Raw genomic sequence first — 19,173 nt, forward strand, 5'->3', positions numbered from 1 at the left:
GTCTAATGCTTTTCCCTGTATTCAGACGTTGCTGATGGCGTTGTATGAGGGTGCTATGACAGACCGTGTCGTAGGCTGCGGAGAGGTCAAGTAGGATGAGGGCAGCAGTTTCTCCGTTGTCCAGTAGAGTTCGAATGTCGTCTGTTGCTGCGATGAGGGTGGTCTCGGTGCTGTGTTTGGCTCAGAAGCCAGACTGTGAAGGGTCGAGGGATTTGTTGGATTCAAGGAAGGCGGCTAGTTGACTGTTGACGGCTTTCTCAATGACTTTGGCAGGGAAAGGGAGGAGCGAAATGGGGCGGTAGTTCTTAAGTTCAGTGGGGTCCGCTGTAGGTTTCTTCAAGAGGGCGCGGAGTTCGGCGTGTTTCCAGCTTTCCGGGAAGTTGGCGGAGTTGAGGGAGCAGTTGATGACGTCTCGGAGATGGGGTGCGATAATGGAGTCCGCTTTGTTGAAAATTTGGTGGGGACACGGGTCGGTTGGCGATCCTGAGTGAATGGTGTTCATCAGGCGGATGGTGTCTTCAGTGGTGATTGGGTTCCAGGCGTAAAGGTTGTTGGAGGGGGGTTTTAGTTCGGAGGTAGGTGGGGTGTGCTGGTCTCCAAAGCTGTTATGTATGTCGGCGATTTTGTTGTGGAAGAACGAGGCTAGAGAGTCGCAGAGGTCTTGGGATGAAGTGATGTCGTTGGTGCCGGCGGTGGGGTTGGTAAACTCTTTGACGATGTTGAATAGTTCTTTGCTGTTGTGGGCGTTGTTGTCGAGTCGATCCTTGAATGCTGATTTCTTGGTGGATCGGATCAGTTGGTGGTGTTTGCGGGTGGCGTTCTTGAAGGTGGTCATGTTGTCAGTGGTTGGTTTTTTCGCCAGGCTTTCTCGAGGGTGCGACAGATCTTCTTGGATTTCTTAAGGGCATCATTAAACCAAGGGGGCTTTTTTGCTGCCTTGTTTGATTTGATGGTTTTTCAGGGGTGCTAATTCGTCAGCGCTGTGGGTGATCCATTGTGTGAGGTTGGTGGCTGCTTGGTTTGGGTTCGATGATTTTGCAGGAGGGTTTTGGTGAAGCGATGTGAAGAGCTGTTCGGTGGTAAATTTACTCCAGTTTCTCTGGGGAATAGGTTGTGGGTTGGTTGTGGGTCGTGGTCTTTTTGTAGTTGAAGTGAACGCAGCTGTGGTCCGTCCAATGGAGAGCTGAGGTGTGATTAAAGAAGATGTGCTTGCTGGGGGTGAAGATTGGGTCGAGCGTGTGCCCGGCAAGGTGGGTGGGGGTGTCGACAAGTTGTTTGAGTCCGAGATTGGCGAGGTTGTCCAGAAGGGTGGTGGTGTTGCTGTCGTTGTTCTTTTCCAGGTGGAAGTTGAGGTCACCCAGTAAAATGTAGTCCTCGGAGGGGAGAGCGTGAGGGCTGATGAAGTCAGTGATGTCTTCGCTGAATTGTGTGCGGGGTCCTGGTGGCCTGTAGATGAGGGTGCCTCTGAGTGTGGTCTTGGGGTCGGTGTGGATCTGGAAGTGAAGGTGATCGGCGGTAGCGAGGTTATCGTCGGAACTGGTCGTGATGCGGATGGTGTTCTTATGAACGATGGCGATGCCTCCTCCTGTTTGGTTGATGCGGTCCTTTCGGATGATCTTGTAACCGTCCGGGATGGCTATGGCGATGTCGGGCGCTAAAGAGGCGTTCATCCAGGTTTCTGTAAGAAAGGCGACGTCCGGGATGTGGTGTCGAGTAGGTTCCAAAGTTCAATGGCGTGTCTGTGGACCAAGCGGGTGTTGAGCAGGATGCACTTCAGGTGGTTAGTGTCGGAGCTCTGTTTGGAGTCTTTGGTTTTGGTGTGGGACCTGATGTAGTCGAACTTGCAGGAGTGGCAGGTGAAGGGTCCATGGGTGTGTCCTGGGGCGGCTTGGTAGCAGTTTGGGAGTCGGCCGGGGTTAAGTGCTGAGAGGGTTGCGGCGTCGTACGTTATGCGGGTGGAGTGGGTTATGCGGGGGCCAGGGGGTCTGGCGCTGGGCGTGGACGGGCGTAGACGGGATACCAAAAGTAAGCCCGTCTATCAGTGGGAGGGAGGAGCAGCTGGGAGGCGGGAGCGGGGTGGAGAGACGGGCTGGAGGCACAACAACAAAATGGCAGCAACAACAAAAGCAAACAGGACGAGATTGGGGCACGATATGAAATATAGCTAAGGGCAGTGTCACCTGCACAATCAGGCACTAAATAATATTAGCAAGCAGTGCAGCGCCACGATAATACACAGGCACAACTAATTTCAAAGCAATGCGAGCAGTGCACAATTACTTCTTGGCCGCAGTGAGTGAAATAGCGCTACAATACTGAGCGGGCACAAAATAATAACAGGCAAATGATTACACGGCAATGCACAAGATCATTTTTAGCAGCAGTGGGGAAAAGCGCTACGATACCCAGGAGACCAGGGCAGATGAGCCTATTGGGAATATAGGAACTACACTACATGGCGCCCAACGTTTGTAAGGCGATAATTTAACGCTAGATACTAGAGTAACTCAGTCGTGCTTTTCACACAGACCCCTTTTTCCCGTAAAATACTCAAATAGACGTCTGGAGTGGGTAAAAGGTTAATATCCGCCAAAACTGAGTAGGACGAAAATCCTATGAATTCGTTTTTGGTTTGTTCAACTTTGAAGGATAGAGTGTTCCAAAATATTGTGAACCTAATCTTTGTTTCCTTGAAACTTGCTCTGCAATCTTTCAGTCAATAAAATGTCAGAGAGTGACGAAGAAAGGGAGAGAGCTGCAGCAGCAGCTCAAGCAGTCTTAGATGACACAAATCTCCAACAAAATGACCCGGATGCAATAATCATCCCGGCAAATATAAGAAAAACCATAACTATAAAACTTATAGAAAATGGAGTATCATCGAGAGGTGGTAAAGTAATCTTTGTTATAGAGGCACATGAATATCGGCAAACAGAGGTATTCTATTCATGGATTATGTTTCCTACAGCAAATCCGGTAACACACGAGTTCCACTACTACAAAGTAGAAGAACCTCCAGCGGAATATGTTCCTTTTGAGGACGTTGAAATTCCATTAACTTACCAAGAGCATCAGCTCTGGTTTAAAGGCGTCCTAAAACATCAAAATCACATTGCCAGGCTCGGTCCACTAGGTTGACCAGGAGCAACATGGCTGGTACTGGCCAGCTACACACCACATTCTGACATTAACGGAATGACAGGTCCAGAACTGTTAGCTCAGCTGAAACAGTTAATTAAAATACACAGACAATTGGTTCAATATGTCATGACGACTTTAACAGTCCAACCAGCTGTAAGGATTCCACAGCATACCCCTCACCAGGAGAATACAAACAAAATCACACCACAGATTATACAATCAGTCATTGGTAAATTGCCCGCAAAGAGGGAACAAATTCCGTTCTGGTTAGCTCTAAAAATTACTCAAATAGAGGCAGTATTCCCCGATAGTACACCTCATGAGAAACACAAAATTCTGACAATCTGTTTACCAATGGGGATAGCACCACATGTGGAGGACTGTGACACTTGGGGTACAGTCTATGCTTCAATTTACACAAAAACACATGGTGTCCCGTCTATGGCGGTAATACCAGATGTTCTGAGGCAGATTCAAAATGAATACGGTCCAGAACCGGACTTAAATCTAGGTATGAAATTACTGAAAGATTTCAAACCGGTCTCAGCTATATTATTAGCTAACATTAGAGGTGAAGCAGCATCCGTGGAAATCCGCCAAAAGTTAAAAGAAACAGATATAACGGACCGACCATATGAGATTGCTAGAATTATTGAAAAATCTTATGAAGAACTAGGAAGAGATAGTTTGGGTGGGAAACCAATAAAACCCGAATTAACAGAAAATCCTGAAAAGGTGTTTATTAAAAATAATCTCACTACTCCTAAAAGTGGGGAAAATACTAAACAGACACTTCCTAAAGAGAAACGTTCTCAGTCCAGAGGAAGATCTCCCCATCGGGAGCCCTCTAGATTAGATTAGATTAGGGTGCGGTGGCGTCATCTGAATCGGAATCAGACATGGTTTAAGAATAGTTTGTTATTTTAGATAGATTGTTATTTTAAAATAGATAGGAATGCCCTTTAGCGATGTAAGGTAAGGAAAAGAATGTCCAAAGGAGAAATTTCTCTTGTTCCTAAAGTACATTTTGTATAAATTGTATTAATTTCTCTTACAGAGGTAAATTGGTGTTCAGAAGATGCCTTTTTCGATATTCCCCCCTCCTGTTTTGTGTGTAAATATCTAAATAAGACTTGCGGTAAATTGAGTAACAGCTGATCGTCTTCAAGATGTGAGCAACTGACACTCGTATGCTCGAGCGATCAGCTGTAAGTTGCCAGGGTGACTGTAGTGATCACCAGTATGCTGAGGGAATGAGGTAAGAAAGGCTCCTGGCAACCGTAAGACGTGGCGTTTCTGTTGCCAGGAAGCATTCCTTCAATCTCTTACTTGATGGCAGGTCACGCTGGAGACCGCACCGTAGCTTGCGGACTGCACTCGGGGAAGAGGAGAGTCGATTTCTCCGATGAAGCGGGGTGAGGAAATAAAACAATGGGATATGGGACATTACCTTTAAAATCCAAGCGGTAATAATACATTTTAAATGAGAACGGAAAAATGAAGGTTAGAAATGGTGATTAACATGAAGAGTTAACGTTAAAGACAGTAATCAACATGAGCACTTATCGGCACTTTGAGATTAATTATAGTGTAACGATGAATAAATAACATAAGTTATCGGCGCAAAGAGCTTTTTGTTATTTTAGTGCAGGGAAAAGGAAGTTGAAGGAGATCTCCGTTAATTGGAGATCAGTATGTTGTTAGAAGAGGGTGGGTGGGGTTGAGCCATGCAAGGAAGGTAGTTAAGAGGAGATAAGAGGTAAATATGGAAAGAAGTCAAATTCAACTTATCTGCTCGGAGCCAAATTTAAAAGAGGCAGATTGTTGTTGGCTCATGCCTTTTATATGTTGATAATGTTCTGGAACTTTTAGTATTGTTATGTATGCGGCTGCTTGGATTGCATTAAAAGAATATGCATAATGTAGCCTCCATTCTTGTAATGAAATTACAATAGAAATGTTATAACTGCTGAGAGGCCATGTGCTGATCTGAGCTTGCGGATTCAACTACCAAATTTTAGTACCTGCTTGATCAAATGTTTAACAAGATGTGCACACCATCTGCGTTTATCTGGAACTGTTTCTACCTTGCTGCTGTGTGTCCTGTCCCTTTGCATGCGCCACCATCTGTTTGTGTGTGATATGTTTGTCAGATGCCGCACTTGCCCTGTGAACTTTGCTCTGAGGGCACTATGAACCAGGATGCTGTTATACCTATTGTATTTACCAGATTTGCATCTCTACTGTACTGACTGTTGCCTAGTTTGTTGAGAGGTTTAAAACAAAACTCTCATATCCTCTCAAATATATTGCAGTTGTAATTGATCTGAATATTACCTCAAATGCATATATTGTTTCCTATGATCACTGCTATGTATTGTATCCTTAATCTTCTAATAAACACAGTTTAAAAAAACCCAAAAAACTAAAAAAATACGATAGATATAAGTGCTTATTCCCAAAAATATATCATTTTGCTCGATTAAGAAAAGGCGCGTTTTCTTTTATTTGAATCTTTAAGCATTCTCATGTTAATATGTTGCTCAAATTAGGACACTTATTTTAAGCCATATTTTCCTGCTCTATCACTGTGATGCCGAGACGTATTTAATACATTACGAGTATAGAATTTGTATGTCTATTTGCTATTTTTGAAGCTCTTCCCTCCAGTCGGTCATGACAGTGGAACATTTCAATATGCCTGAAACTACAAGAAGAAACTATTGCAGATATGGATCTATTTTTATGAGCTTTCAAAGTTTACCAAAACTTTGTTTAAAGGAAAGAGATCGCTTGTGGTCATTTATATGCCTGGGTGCTAAGTGAAAAGGCTCATTTCTTTTCCCTTTGAAGCACAATGCAGCAACAGTATTAAACAGGCTCTGTCAGATCAAAGCAGCCTTGCAGGTTGATATTGTAAGATTGTTTTTATGAGTGCATTAAGGGATTTCTGGACCACGCAGACCGATTAAAAAAAAATAATAGTCTATTCCACTGGTGATAACTTAAGGGCTTAGAAGAGGTGGGACAAAGGTTGTCAGTCATCTCCTAGAGACCCATTATGGAAATTAGAGTGCAATATGAATGCACTGAGTTCATCAGTTATCCCTATAAATACCCATCACCAGCCACATGGCAGTATTTTGGATGAGCTGACCCTGATAGTTCGACATTCCCCAAAAAAGAGCTTAATATAGAACCTGGGTGTAAATAAGAATGGCCTGCAATCTTTTGAAGACTTTGAGAAGAGCAGGGGTAATGGAGGCAGACTCTTGAGGAACCTTATAGTACATAGTCATCCACAACTGGGATACAAGGGTGCAGAGATCTTTCTGACCTACGTGTTTGTGCCCCGAGGTCATCCTGGAGTATTGATGCTGTGACAATTCCTCATCGCACATACATTGTGAATTTATCTAATTGTGACAAGAGGAAGGACTTGTTACTGCTAAATGAATGGCAATCAGCTGTTAGTGGTCTCAGTAGACACATGTCTCCAGATAGGATTGAAGTTACTGTGTGACAAGATACTCAAAGTCCTTGGCTGTCACTGATAATTAGGAAATTGTCTGGAAATTACCTAGATTGTCAGGATTGAGTTAGGGGTATTTTAGGCTCGGAATTACCACTTTTCTATTTCTTGGGGAACAGATGTAATTAATAATTAACCAGCTCTTTCAGAACTGGGTAAACTAAATAATCCTTTTGGGATGGCACCACTTTGGTCTTGCTGACTCGATGTTAACATGACTGGGGCAATACCTTAAAGTCTCACAGGAAACGCGAATTCCCCCAGTTTCAGACAGGAAATCTGCCTGCCTGAATCTCCCCCTTGGGGTAAGTCAGAATGAGCATCAGATACTGAGACAGTGAGAAGAATAGTCAGGAAATCAAAGGTGTGACTGCTGAAAGTGTTCAATTCACTCCTTTTGTGTTATATATACAAAACTTAGCACAGGTGATGATGTTTTCTATTTATGGAGTGCAACTGCTTCCTTCTAAGTGTGTCCTACTGCTGACAAAAATAAATCGCCTGTAAGAGCGAAGACAAGGTAGAATTATTGACTGAACAAAACTGTTCTGAGCATTTGTGAGACAAAAATAAAACTGTGCTGAGCATAAAAACTAAATGGGGAGAAATTCCTATTTTAGGGACAAAGAGAGAAAAGGAGCAACCACTCTTCTGGTCTTTATAGTCGACTGGTACAGTGGACATCAAAAAATTAAAACAACTAGTGTCCACTGCGGCTAATAACAAAGAACTTTATTGGTAAAGTATCTTGTTCTAGCATCATAGAAGACTCTATGGCAAAAGCAAAGAATTTTGAACAAACATTCTTCTTTTATGAGGAGCCAATGAAGCTCACGAAGGCCGCTTTACGTATTTTATGAACTGTGACCTACTGTATTCTGCACCTCCTACCTGACTTGTAAACCAGCAGGAAGGTTTTCAAGAGTTTAGGATAAAAGCTGTGACCATGCTAGAAAATATATATTTTTAATCCAGCAAAAGGAGGATAGCAGGTGGATGGATTTTGAGTGCTGTTTCCCTTCCAGATTTCTTAAGCAGTGATGTTGCATTACCAGGCGGCAAGGGCAGGTAATGAGACCAGTCATAGCAAGACCTGTCCCAAAGAAAACACATTAAATGGATGCAAGAACACAAATTGAGGAGGCTCTAAAATATGTACATACCATTGTTGAATCTGTTATAGTCCCATGTATTACTGTATGATCCAGTCTTTTACTAATTTGTTGTTGTCATTACACTCTTGGCCTCACCTGTAACGCGCTCTGATATCCTTTGGGATCTAGTATGAGCTATATAAAACCTTATAATTAAATAAAAAAATGCATATCTGATAACGTCATAATTGTTGCTTCTGTGTACGTGTTGGTGCATATATACAAGAGTTTATGCATACTACTAAAGCTCTAAGAAATGTCATCACATTTGCATACGTTATCACAAGATAACTATGCACATCAGACCTTGTTCAATATTCTATACACATATGGGTATGGGTCTTGTGCATATGTGTATGTCTAAGTTCATTTTAACTATTTTTTTTTAATCCTCCTTCCAACCTTTGGCCCTTCCCTCATTTGACTGATCCCAAACCTTTCTGACTATCAACTGCCAAAACATCCTTCTCAAACTTTCCCCTCCTTTTTTTAGGTCTCGCCTGGCGAAAGCAGCGCATGCGCTGCTCTCGCCATGGAGAGGACCTTTTGGAATCGATTCAGCCAAAGCTGAATGCACGCCCGTCCAAATGGACAAAGATGGCTGCTCTCGCCATCCGCAAAGCTAAACATGCACGCTTAGGGACAAAAAAATGCACGCGCATGTAGACAGCCGAACGCCATCTTTGTACACATGCGTGCGTATATTTTTATCCCTATGTTTGCAAGGCTGCGTGCTTTCACTTTCCCAGACAGGCTGAAGGGCCTGGCGGCAGTGCTGAGGAATAAACCATGGCGCGCGCAGCCACCGCTCGACTCCAGGAGCTGGCGCAAGCCTTTTTTTAATCCTCCTTTCAACCTTTGGCCCATCCCTCATTTGACTGATCCCAAACCTTTCTGACTATCAACTACAAAAACATCCTTCTCAAACTTTCCCCTCCTTTTTTTAGGTCTCGCCTGGCGAAAGCAGTGCATGCGCTACTCTCGCCATGGAGAGGACCATTTAGAATTGATTCAGCCAAAGCTGAATGCACGCGCATCCAAATGGACAAAGATGGCTGCTCTCGCAATCCACAAAGCTATATATGCATGCTTTGGGACAAAAAAATGCACGTGCATGTGGACAGCCCAACTCCATCTTTGTGCACACGCACGCATATTTTTGTGTCCCTACGCGTGCAAGGAGGCGTGCTTTCACTTTCCCAGACAGGCTCAAGTGCCCGGCGGCAGTGCTGAGTAATCAACCAAGGCACGCGCAGCCACCGCTCGACCCCAGGAGCTGTCGCAAGGCTTCCCGCAAGCATTTCTTGTTTTTTAAAGGATCCAGATGCTTCATTTGCAGCCTTTAAACAATTAACTGTATGCTGCCCGTGGAAATATGCAGAACTCAACAGCTTGGCTACAAACTCAACTTAAACTAAAAAAAACTGTTAAGCACCAAAAACCGCGTTAAATATGTAATAACTTTCTGTAACACATTATTTAACCTGCAAATACCCATATGCCAATAGCTGAATTCAGTATACTTTGTAGTGAGAGGGAGGATAACTGGATTTTCCGCTAGAACTCAGATCCCTACAGCTCTGTGCTCAGAGACCCGCAGTGACTTACTCAAGTCGTCCACATCCCACCAGACCCACGTCCCACTAAGACTTATCAAATTCCCCATGGCACACCATCGCCTAGTAAACACAATAGCACATCAACATTCTTGGCTCAGCATCCACACCCCACCGTCGACCTCATTTTAACTCTGCCCCACGATCCCCTTAAGACCCTCATCTGCATATCCCTCTTCTGCCTCGCAAGCCCCGTTCAGCCATCCGATCCCCCACACCATCCAAAATCCCCCTCCTCTGATGTACCCTCCAACACTTACCCCACTACTCTCTGCCAGCTCCTTTGTTTTCCCTCCTTCTCCTGTGGTGCAGCTCAGCAGCTGACAGATAGCCACGCCTCTCTCACACGTGACCCAACAAAAAACGTGCTAAATGCGCCTGACCCCCAATAGTCGTAATCTCCCCGTAATAACACGGAGATGAGGGTGTTACAAATCAACTCACAAGCACAAAGAGGACCATCAACAAGTTTGGGACCCTATTTTGTTTTTACAAGACATTTTCCTGTAGTAAATTCACCTGGGAAAAATTGCGGGGTATGTGGTAATTACCGCAAAACTTGTCATTCCAATTCATGTGCCTACCGCTGTTTGCGCAGCGGTCAGAAAAAAATGGGCTACTTGTATCGAAGGCATCAGAAATCTAGTTGCATCTCTCAGTCTGAATATGAAGAAGCCTTGTAGGATGTAATACTTACCACATTAAAACATTAGACTCCAGACGTTCAAATGTAACAGATGCGATAATTATAGCAATAGCTAGTTTGTGGGGAATTAAAGGTGGATTTGGGTGCTCGCATCACCAAAATCTGCATGTCCCAATAAACACGGGGCATTTTCCCCTTGTTAAATTCTAGCAGGTATACTTATGTGCTCACTTTATTGCATCTAGTAATTACTGGGATTGTTAAACAATGCTTATAATTGCAATCCTTGACCAAAGGATCGCAATTAATTAAAAAAAAAACTTTTTATTGGTACTTTTATGATGATGAAATAAACATGGAGAAAGCATATCTGTGCAAAGAATCGCAATTTAATGGTACACTTGTAACCAATCCCTCTAGGATTTGTTGGATTTTTGATAGTTCAGATCAATGTTATAACCAGATTATTATGACAGCTATACTTTGATACAGAGGCCCTCATTTCAAGTCGGTATTTTTTTGGGATTCAATAATTATTGTAACTGATGAAATCTGATACCAAGGTGTTCGGTATTTATTGGATGTGATCATTTTCAGTTACCGTGAGTTTTTAGAGGAATAACATGCAGATTTGGGTTTTTAATGCACCAAAATCCGCATATTCCAGTAAATACCAGACATTTTTCATCAGATAAATATCAACAGGTTTTGCCTGCCGATATTTATCACAAAACTCAATTCCAGTAGGAGTGCTGACTGGTGTCATTGCACAAATTGGTCGCTCCCCACGTTCCCAAGGTCGCTCCCCACGCTCCCAAGGTCGCTCCCCACGCTCCCAAGGCTTTTGGTATCGTAGCACTTTCAAGCTGATTTTGATCACCGCTGCTGATAGTTGGTCTGCGCTTCGCTCGCTCTGCTGCCATTATCATTTGCGCCATTTCAGTGTCACTGTTTGTGATTTCCTAGCACTATAGTGCCTCTGCATTGCTGCCATTGCCTGTATTGTCATATTGTCATTTGTACTGCCTGGTAGTGGGAACCTACATTATACTGCTCGCATTGCACTGCTCGCATTGATTTTAAAGTTACTTGTGCCCGATTGTGCCTCTGCTCATACCTAGGAGTCACCACAGATTGTGCCCCAGTCTCGCCCTGTTTCGCTTTCTTTTTTGCTGCCATTTTGTTGTTGTTGTGCATCATAGCCCGTCTCTCCACCCCGCTCCCGCCTCCCAGCTGCTCCTCCCTCGCCCCGCCCTCCTCCACTATCCACTTATGACAGATGCCTTTGCGCGCAGCGTTCACGCGCAGTGATCGCGCCCCATGCGCGCCGAAGGTGCGCCAAAGGTAAGCCCGTCTACGCCCGTCCATGCCTGGACCGCGCCCAGCGCCAGACTCCCTGGCCCCCGCAAAATTCACTCCTCCCGCATTACGTACGACGCCACAACCCTCTCAGCCCTTAACCCCGGACGACCACCTAACTGCTACCAAGCCGCCCCAGGACACACCCATGGACCTTTCACCTGCCACTCCTGTAAGTTCGACAGCATCAGGACCCACACCAAATCCACAAACTCCAAACAGAGCTCCGACACTAACCACCTGAAATGCATCCTGCTCAACACCCGCTCGGTCCACAGACACGCCATTGACCTCTGGAACCTACTCTACACTACATCGCTAGACGTCGCCTTCCTTACAGAAACCTGGATGAACGCCTCATCAGCTCCCGACATCGCCATAGCCATCCTGGACGGCTACAAGATCATCCGAAAGGACCGCACCAACCAAACAGGAGGAGGCATCGCCATCGTCCATAAGAACACCATCCGCATCACGACCAGTTCCGACGATAACCTCGCTACCGCCGAACACCTTCACTTCCAGATCCACACCGACCCCAAGACCACACTCAGAGGCACCCTCATCTACAGGCCACCAGGACCCCGCACACAATTCAGCGAAGACATCACTGACTTCATCAGCCCACACGCCCTCCCCTCCGAGGACTACATTCTACTGGGAGACCTCAACTCCACCTGGAAAAGAAAAACGACAGCAACACCACCACCCTTCTGGCCAACCTGGCCAACCTCGGACTCGAACAACTTGTTGATACCCCCACCCACTATGCCGGGCACACGCTCGACCCAATCTTCACCTCCAGCAAGCACATCTCCTTCGACCACACCACAGCTCTCCATTGGACGGACCACAGCTGCGTTCACTTCAACTACAAAAAGACCACGACCCACAAACTCCCACAACCAATTCCCCGAAGAAACTGGAACAAAATTTCCACCGACCAGCTCTTCACATCGCTTCACCAAAACCCTCCTGCCAAATCAACGGACCGAAAACAAGCAGCCACCAACCTCACACAATGGATCACCCACAGCGCCGACGAACTAGCACCCTTGAAAAACTATCAAATCGAATAAAGTAGCAAAAAAAGGCCCCTGGTTCAGCGATGACCTTAAGAAATCCAAGAAGTTCTGTCGCACCCTCGAGAAAGCCTGGAGAAAAAACCGAACCACTGACAACCTGGCCATCTTCAAGAACGCCACCCGCAAACACCACCAACTGATCCAATCCACCAAGAAATCAGCATTCAAGGATTGACTTGACAACAACGCCCACAACAGCAAGGAACTATTCAACATCGTCAAAGAATTTACCAACCCCACTGCCAGCACCAACGACATCACTCCCTCCAAGACCTCTGCGACTCCCTAGCCTCATTCTTCCACAACAAAATCGCCGACATACATAACCGCTTTGAAAACCAGTCCGGAGACCAGTCCACTCCACCCACCTCCGAACCAAAACCCCCCTCTAACAACCTTTGCGCCTGGAACCCAATCACCACTGAAGACACCATCTGCCTGATGAACTCCATCGACTCAGGATCGCCAACCGACCCATGTCCCCACCACATTTTCAACAAAGCAGACTCCCATTATCGCACCCCATCTCCGAGACGTCATCAACTGCTTCCTCAACTCCGCTACCTTCCCGGAAAGCTGGAAACATGCCGAACTCAGCGCCCTTCTGAAGAAACCCACAGCAGACCCCACTGAACTTAAGAACTACCGCCCCATCTCGCTCCTCCCATTCCCTGCCAAAGTCATTGAGAAAGCCGTCAACAGTCAGCTCGCCGCCTTCCTCGAATCCAACAAATCCCTCGACCCCTCACAGTCCGGCTTCCGAGCCAAACACAGCACCGAAACCGCCCTCATCGCAGCAACAGACGACATTCGAACACTACTGGACAACGGAGAAACAGTTGCCCTCATCCTACTTCACCTCTCCGCAGCCTTCAACACAGTCTGTCATAGCACCCTTATACAACGCCTCAGCAACATCGGAATACAAGGAAAAGCATTGGACTGGATTATCTCGTTCCTCACCGGAAGAACCCAGAGAGTCCGCCTCCCCCCTTTTAGATCAGAGGCCACCGAAGTCATCCGCGGCGTACCACAGGGATCATCACTCAGTCCCACCCTCTTCAACGTATACATGAGTCCCCTTTCATCCATCGCGCGCCAACACAACCACAACATCTTCTCCTATGCAGACAACACCCAGCTGATCTTCTCCCTCACCAAAGACCCAAACACCGCCAAAACCAACTTACACGAAGGAATGAAAGAAGTAGCCGAGTGGATGAAGAACAGCCGTTTAAAACTGAACTCGGACAAAACTGAAGTCCTCATCTTAGGTTCATCCCCCTCTGCTTGGGATGACTCATGGTGGCCACCGGCCCTGAGAACCGCACCCATACCCACGGACCACGCACTTAACCTGGGCTTCATCCTGGACTCCTCCCTCTCGATGACCAGACAAGTCAAAGCCGTCTCATCATCATGCTTCAACATCCTACGCATACTCAAAAAAATCTTCCGTTGGATCCCCACCGAAACAAGAAAGACGGTCACCCACGCACTGGTCACAAGCCGACTGGATTACGGAAACACCCTTTACGCCGGAACCACAGCTAAACTACAGAAAAAACTCCAACGCATCCAAAACGCCTCAGCCAGACTCATACTAGACATCCCCCGCCAAGCTCACATTTCCGGTCACCTGAAAGACCTTCACTGGCTCCTCGTCAACAAGAGAATAACGTTCCGTCTCCTCACCCATGCACACAAAGCCCTCTACGATCTAGGACCCGAATGCCTCAACACGCGCCTGTCCTTTTACATCCCCACCCGCCAACTACGATCGTCCAATCAAGCCCTCGCCGCAATTCCGCACATCCATAGATCCACCATGGGGGGAAGATCCTTCTCCTACTTAGCGGCCAAAACCTGGAATTCTGTCCCCACCCACCTCTGCCTTACACAGAACCACCTCTTTTTCAGAAAGCAACTAAAAACTTGGATATTCGATAAGTAAAGTACCCCCCCTCCCTCAAGCGCCTTGAGACCCTCTGGGTGAGTAGTGCGCTATACAAATTTTGAACTTGAACTTGAACCCAAACTCAATTCCAGTAGGAGTGCTGTCTGGTGTTATTGCACAAATTGGAATTATCGACCCACCCAAACTCAATTCCAATACGAGTGCTGACTGGTGTCATTGCACATATTGGAATTATCGACCCACCCAAAATGGGGGCCTAACAGCCCTCAAGTTTCCCAGGTCCTTGTGAGTGGGTCACCAGTCCTGATTTTGTGTTTGCAATCTGGAATTTGAAGTCCCATTGAGTACATTATAAAATCCAGTCTACAGGTCCCAGATACAGAGGAAAAAACCTAGGCTGGGCAATGTATTTGCACATTTATCAGAAAAACTTGAGAGCTTTGCATCAGGTGCTTCGTCAATTAGGTACACTTCAAACCGAAATTGTCTTTAATTCTCAGCTGTATTCATAGAGCCATAAAAATATGATAAAATCACAATCATGTGCAAATTAAAATCACACTTGTGAACCTATTATGGGAACATAGTTGTGATGTTCATGACTTGGAAAGAGAGTGAGAGAGGTCACTGTCTCCAGTGCGGTAAGTTATAATGTGTGTTGGGTTCTAGTCCAGAGATCTTTTTTGTAGCGTTGGCCTGATTTTATGTACAGCCATTCTTGCCAAAAAAGAGGGTAACAATATGCTAAACAAGCATTGGAATAGGCAATAGGTCTCGCCTTTGGGACCTGATAAGTGTTTAGTTATCTAGCACAATATCCTTGGTGCAACAACATCAAGTGTTGCATGGCTAAACACTTATAAGGTCCCAAAGGCGAAACCTATTGGCTATACCAATGCTTGTTACCGATGTAACCCAATTTACACGTGCACACACAACCTCTACTTACAAATAGCAATTTACTACTTCCCCATCAAAATCCACTCCCATCATTCTGTCCCTACTCTAAATTCTAATAAGCACACAGAAAATCAAGAGCACAAACCTAGCACAACGAATGTACAAATAAAAAATAAGGTTTTTCTAATCTATGAACTAGTAACCTCTGATCTTCGGCTCCATAGTAGTGTGCTATTCGCCTCAGAGTGCCTCAATGCCTCACCAGGAGTAGTAAGCTCTATATAAGTACAATTTATTGATTCAATGTACAATTGATGGGCCACCAAAAAATAATCATGTAAAGAATAGAGCAAGCTACCACGTGTTTAGTAACCAGAGGAAGGAGTCAGGCTGATTAATGAACAAGAGAGCAGACTACTCTTAGAAAATTACCACAAATACATAATGACTCCCTTGCATGCAATATTTTAAACGAATACTTTGCAAAGTTAAAAATCTAGTGCCAGTTTGGCACTTCTTATCCATGAGGTACTGTGATGAATGTGTATTTTCTTCAAGGCTTTTGTCCCCGATTCCATGTCGATAAGTGTCAGTGGCCATTTAAAGAACGATGTATAAACATTCATGAGTTAAATGTAAAGAAAATTCAGCTCTGATTAATATGTTATATACCTTTGAATATGTTTTCTAATGTATTTCTCCTTTCTTTTTTTATTTAAAGGTCGGTGGATAAAAGTGTTATACTATATGAAGCAGTAAGTATTTTGCAAAACACATATATGTGTCAGTGTGTGTGTGTGTGTGTGTGTGTGTGTGTGTGTGTGGGTATGTGTGTGTGTGTGTGTATGTATATATGAGTGTGTGACTTACTGTAAAGATATTTTATAATGTATCCCTACATTTTTATTGACATTATGCTTATTTGCTTATTGCTTTACACTATACCTGCTTCTTTAAAAATGAATATTATTTGTGTGTGCTGACTTGAAGACTCAATACGCTGGTAGTTCACAGTAATATTCCAGAAGCTTTTACAGGCAAGCATATTACAACTAAGCTATTTTCCTTCGTAAAGGAGTCCTTATTTTTTTTCTAAGTTATGTGGATTTGATTTTCATATTTTTATAAATGTTTCAAGTGTTAATAGATGAAAAGACATTTAAAAGAAACATAAATGTAACTGTTGTTTATATGCGGAATGTTACAAGATTTGTTGGGTTCTCCCTATAAGCCACTGTTGGATTATTGGTGCATTCACTGGCCAACACACACTAGGCATTATCCTTAAGTTCTCCCTGGAGCTTCTCCCTATGGGTTAAATAACACATGCCTTCCCTCTTTTAGGTGCACACTTTCTAGTGTCCTGGGAAGACGTGGAACATATTCCTTGTTGATACTGGCAAACTCCACTTCACACATGCTGTTACGTACTCTTCATGCATGAGGAATTAGCAGGCCCTTTTCTCTGGCGATATTGGATATAGACCCTGTTCACCTCGAAGTCTGTCCGTATTTCCTAGTAGATATGTAAAACACTGTTCCGTAAGGAATCATTCAGAATCCTTTATATGTTTCTGCAGGGGCTACTGCCCTTACCCTCCCTGCTAACTTTAACATTCAATGTTGCAAGGAATCTCAAATGTACTATTTTAATTAGAATGATTCCTTACCGAACCGTGCTTTACATATGGCCTAATTACCAATGTTCCTTGGAACACAGGGTGCCCCATGTTCTATGTAGTTAGTTTCCCAGGAGGCAAAGAACAAGGGCCCACATGCATCAAAGTCAATTGCATTCGCAAACGGTGCGAATCGCAATTTTCGGCCGTTTGCGAATGCAATTGACTAATTTGGAATGCATCATGCATTTCGCAATTTTAGGAATTGCAACCATGTTGGGATTTCTAAAATAGCAATTGCATTTAAGAAATCGCAATTTCAGATTTCTTAAATGCAATGCATGATTATTTTTAAATTGCGAATTCGTACTTTGGAAGGGGTAAATTAGCATGAAGTTGAACTTCATGCTAATTTACCGAAAACTTTCAAACATGCACTAGTTGCATATTTTAAAGTTTTAATTTACACACACACATGTCCTTGGTTCATGTGTGTGTGTAAATTGCACTTAAAGTTAAATTTCAGGGGTGCATGGAGGGGTTCTTTGGACCCCCCCCCTGCACCCTTGAAAGTGCATTCACGTTTTGAGAATCGCAATTTGAAATTCGCAAAATGTGAATGCCTTCCCATTCATTCCTAAGGGCCTTTTGGCCCATAGGAATCAATGGGAAGGGTTTTCCTTAATTGCGATTCGCTAATTGTGAATCGCAATTAAGGAAAAATACCGAATCGCAAAAAAGATTGCGATTTTTTTTTTTGTAATGCATAGCATTTTGCCATTTCTTAATTGCGATTCCTTAATTTTCGCAAGTAAGAAATCGCAAAATGTTACAATGATGCATGTGGGCCAAGAGGTATTCAGTTGAAGACTAGGTGCTGTGGCTAGCATAATTATCAAGTCACTAGTTCTAGCTGGTTCGATCGATTATATTGAGCCAGCTTTCTAAGAGAGATTTCTCTACCCATAAGGTGAATTCATCTTTTCCTGTGACCCATCCAGAATGGGCTCTGCACTTGAGTGCTTGGAAGTTTTACTGATACTAAAAGAAAGTTGCACTTTACGTTGGTATTGCCTTTTTGTTCTTTTTCTTCTTTAGTACCGTAGAACATCTCTAGTGGAAGGGTGATACAAGTCTTTGGGAGATTTTCAGTGGTTTGTTGTTTGGATACGTGCGTGAGGATCAGTGCAACAGGTACAGCCATGCCTGGTCTGAACTACTTTACAGGACACCAGTGCCTGGCAACCTGGGGTAACAAGGTTATCAGTTGAAAAGGCTTGCTCTTAACCAGGCCATTACAATTTCTGTAAAGACCATATACCACAAGTTATGGGATGAAACGGACAGATTCACTGATCTCTTTAGCCAACTAATAGAGACAGAAATACATAACCATGCCAGACGAGAGCAATCAACTGTGCTGCATCAGCTTCTAGTGAGAAAGTAACTCATTAAGTCAAGGATGCTATTGGCCTTTGGAGTCTCCAGAGGCTAGCCTGGATGTATCCCTCAAACTTGAAGTAGGGTGCACAGCACATAGATTTTGACCTTCTGTTGGAGGACAAGTTCTCTTCTCCTTGTCTGTGAATATGATCTTACTTAAGGTCAAATGCTGACCACAGCAAGATTCCTGAGCGCAATATCGGTGATACTTCTTGATGGCAAGAGAAAGTTCAGTCTCCTAACTGTATATGCAGTTCAGTGCTAGGCAACTCTTTTTGCGCAGACTGGCAGTTGTTTATCATGAAAAGATGGCTGTGAGATAACCCTCTTTTCAGTTTTTTCCTTCTAACTTATGAGGTGCAGCGTTTTTTCCTTCGGGGGTAATAGAATTGTTTGAAGGGACAATGTTATACTTTTTATATTTTGCAATGAAAAATACAATTTGAATGTTTCATACTATTTCACACATCTACAACATCACATCATACCTACCCTTCAAGAAATTCAAGATGCTACACCAGACTGGTTTCTGAAGGGAGATAATTTGTGCGGAGTGCATTCTTGTATTTATTATCTTTTTTTAAAAAACATTTTTATTGACATTTTACTATGAACAATTAGCGGTGAATGTATGACATTGTTCTGCATTCTGTCCATCATTTGTTGATTTTGCATTTGTCACCCCGAGTGGGATGGGTATGCTCAGACGTGAGTCCCATGCTCTCCACACCACTGGAGTCAAGCTATCCTGGCTGAAGAA

At 44.2% G+C, this 19,173-nt stretch overlaps 1 protein-coding gene across 4 annotated transcripts in view; it reads left to right on the top strand.

Moving 5' to 3' along the window:
- The window catches only part of WDSUB1 (WD repeat, sterile alpha motif and U-box domain containing 1), a 394,309-nt gene that overhangs the window by 280,580 nt on the left and 94,556 nt on the right, over positions 1–19,173 (top strand). For all 4 annotated transcript variants that reach the window (XM_086956660.1, XM_086956658.1, XM_086956659.1 and 1 more), the window contains one exon: positions 16,073–16,106. In XM_086956660.1, the coding sequence (XP_086812786.1) occupies positions 16,073–16,106 (34 nt within the window). The remainder of the gene's footprint in view (positions 1–16,072; positions 16,107–19,173) is intronic.

Source organism: Lissotriton vulgaris, chromosome 2_1 (genome assembly GCF_964263255.1).
Source record: "Lissotriton vulgaris chromosome 2_1, aLisVul1.2, whole genome shotgun sequence".
NCBI lineage: Eukaryota > Metazoa > Chordata > Amphibia > Caudata > Salamandridae > Lissotriton > Lissotriton vulgaris.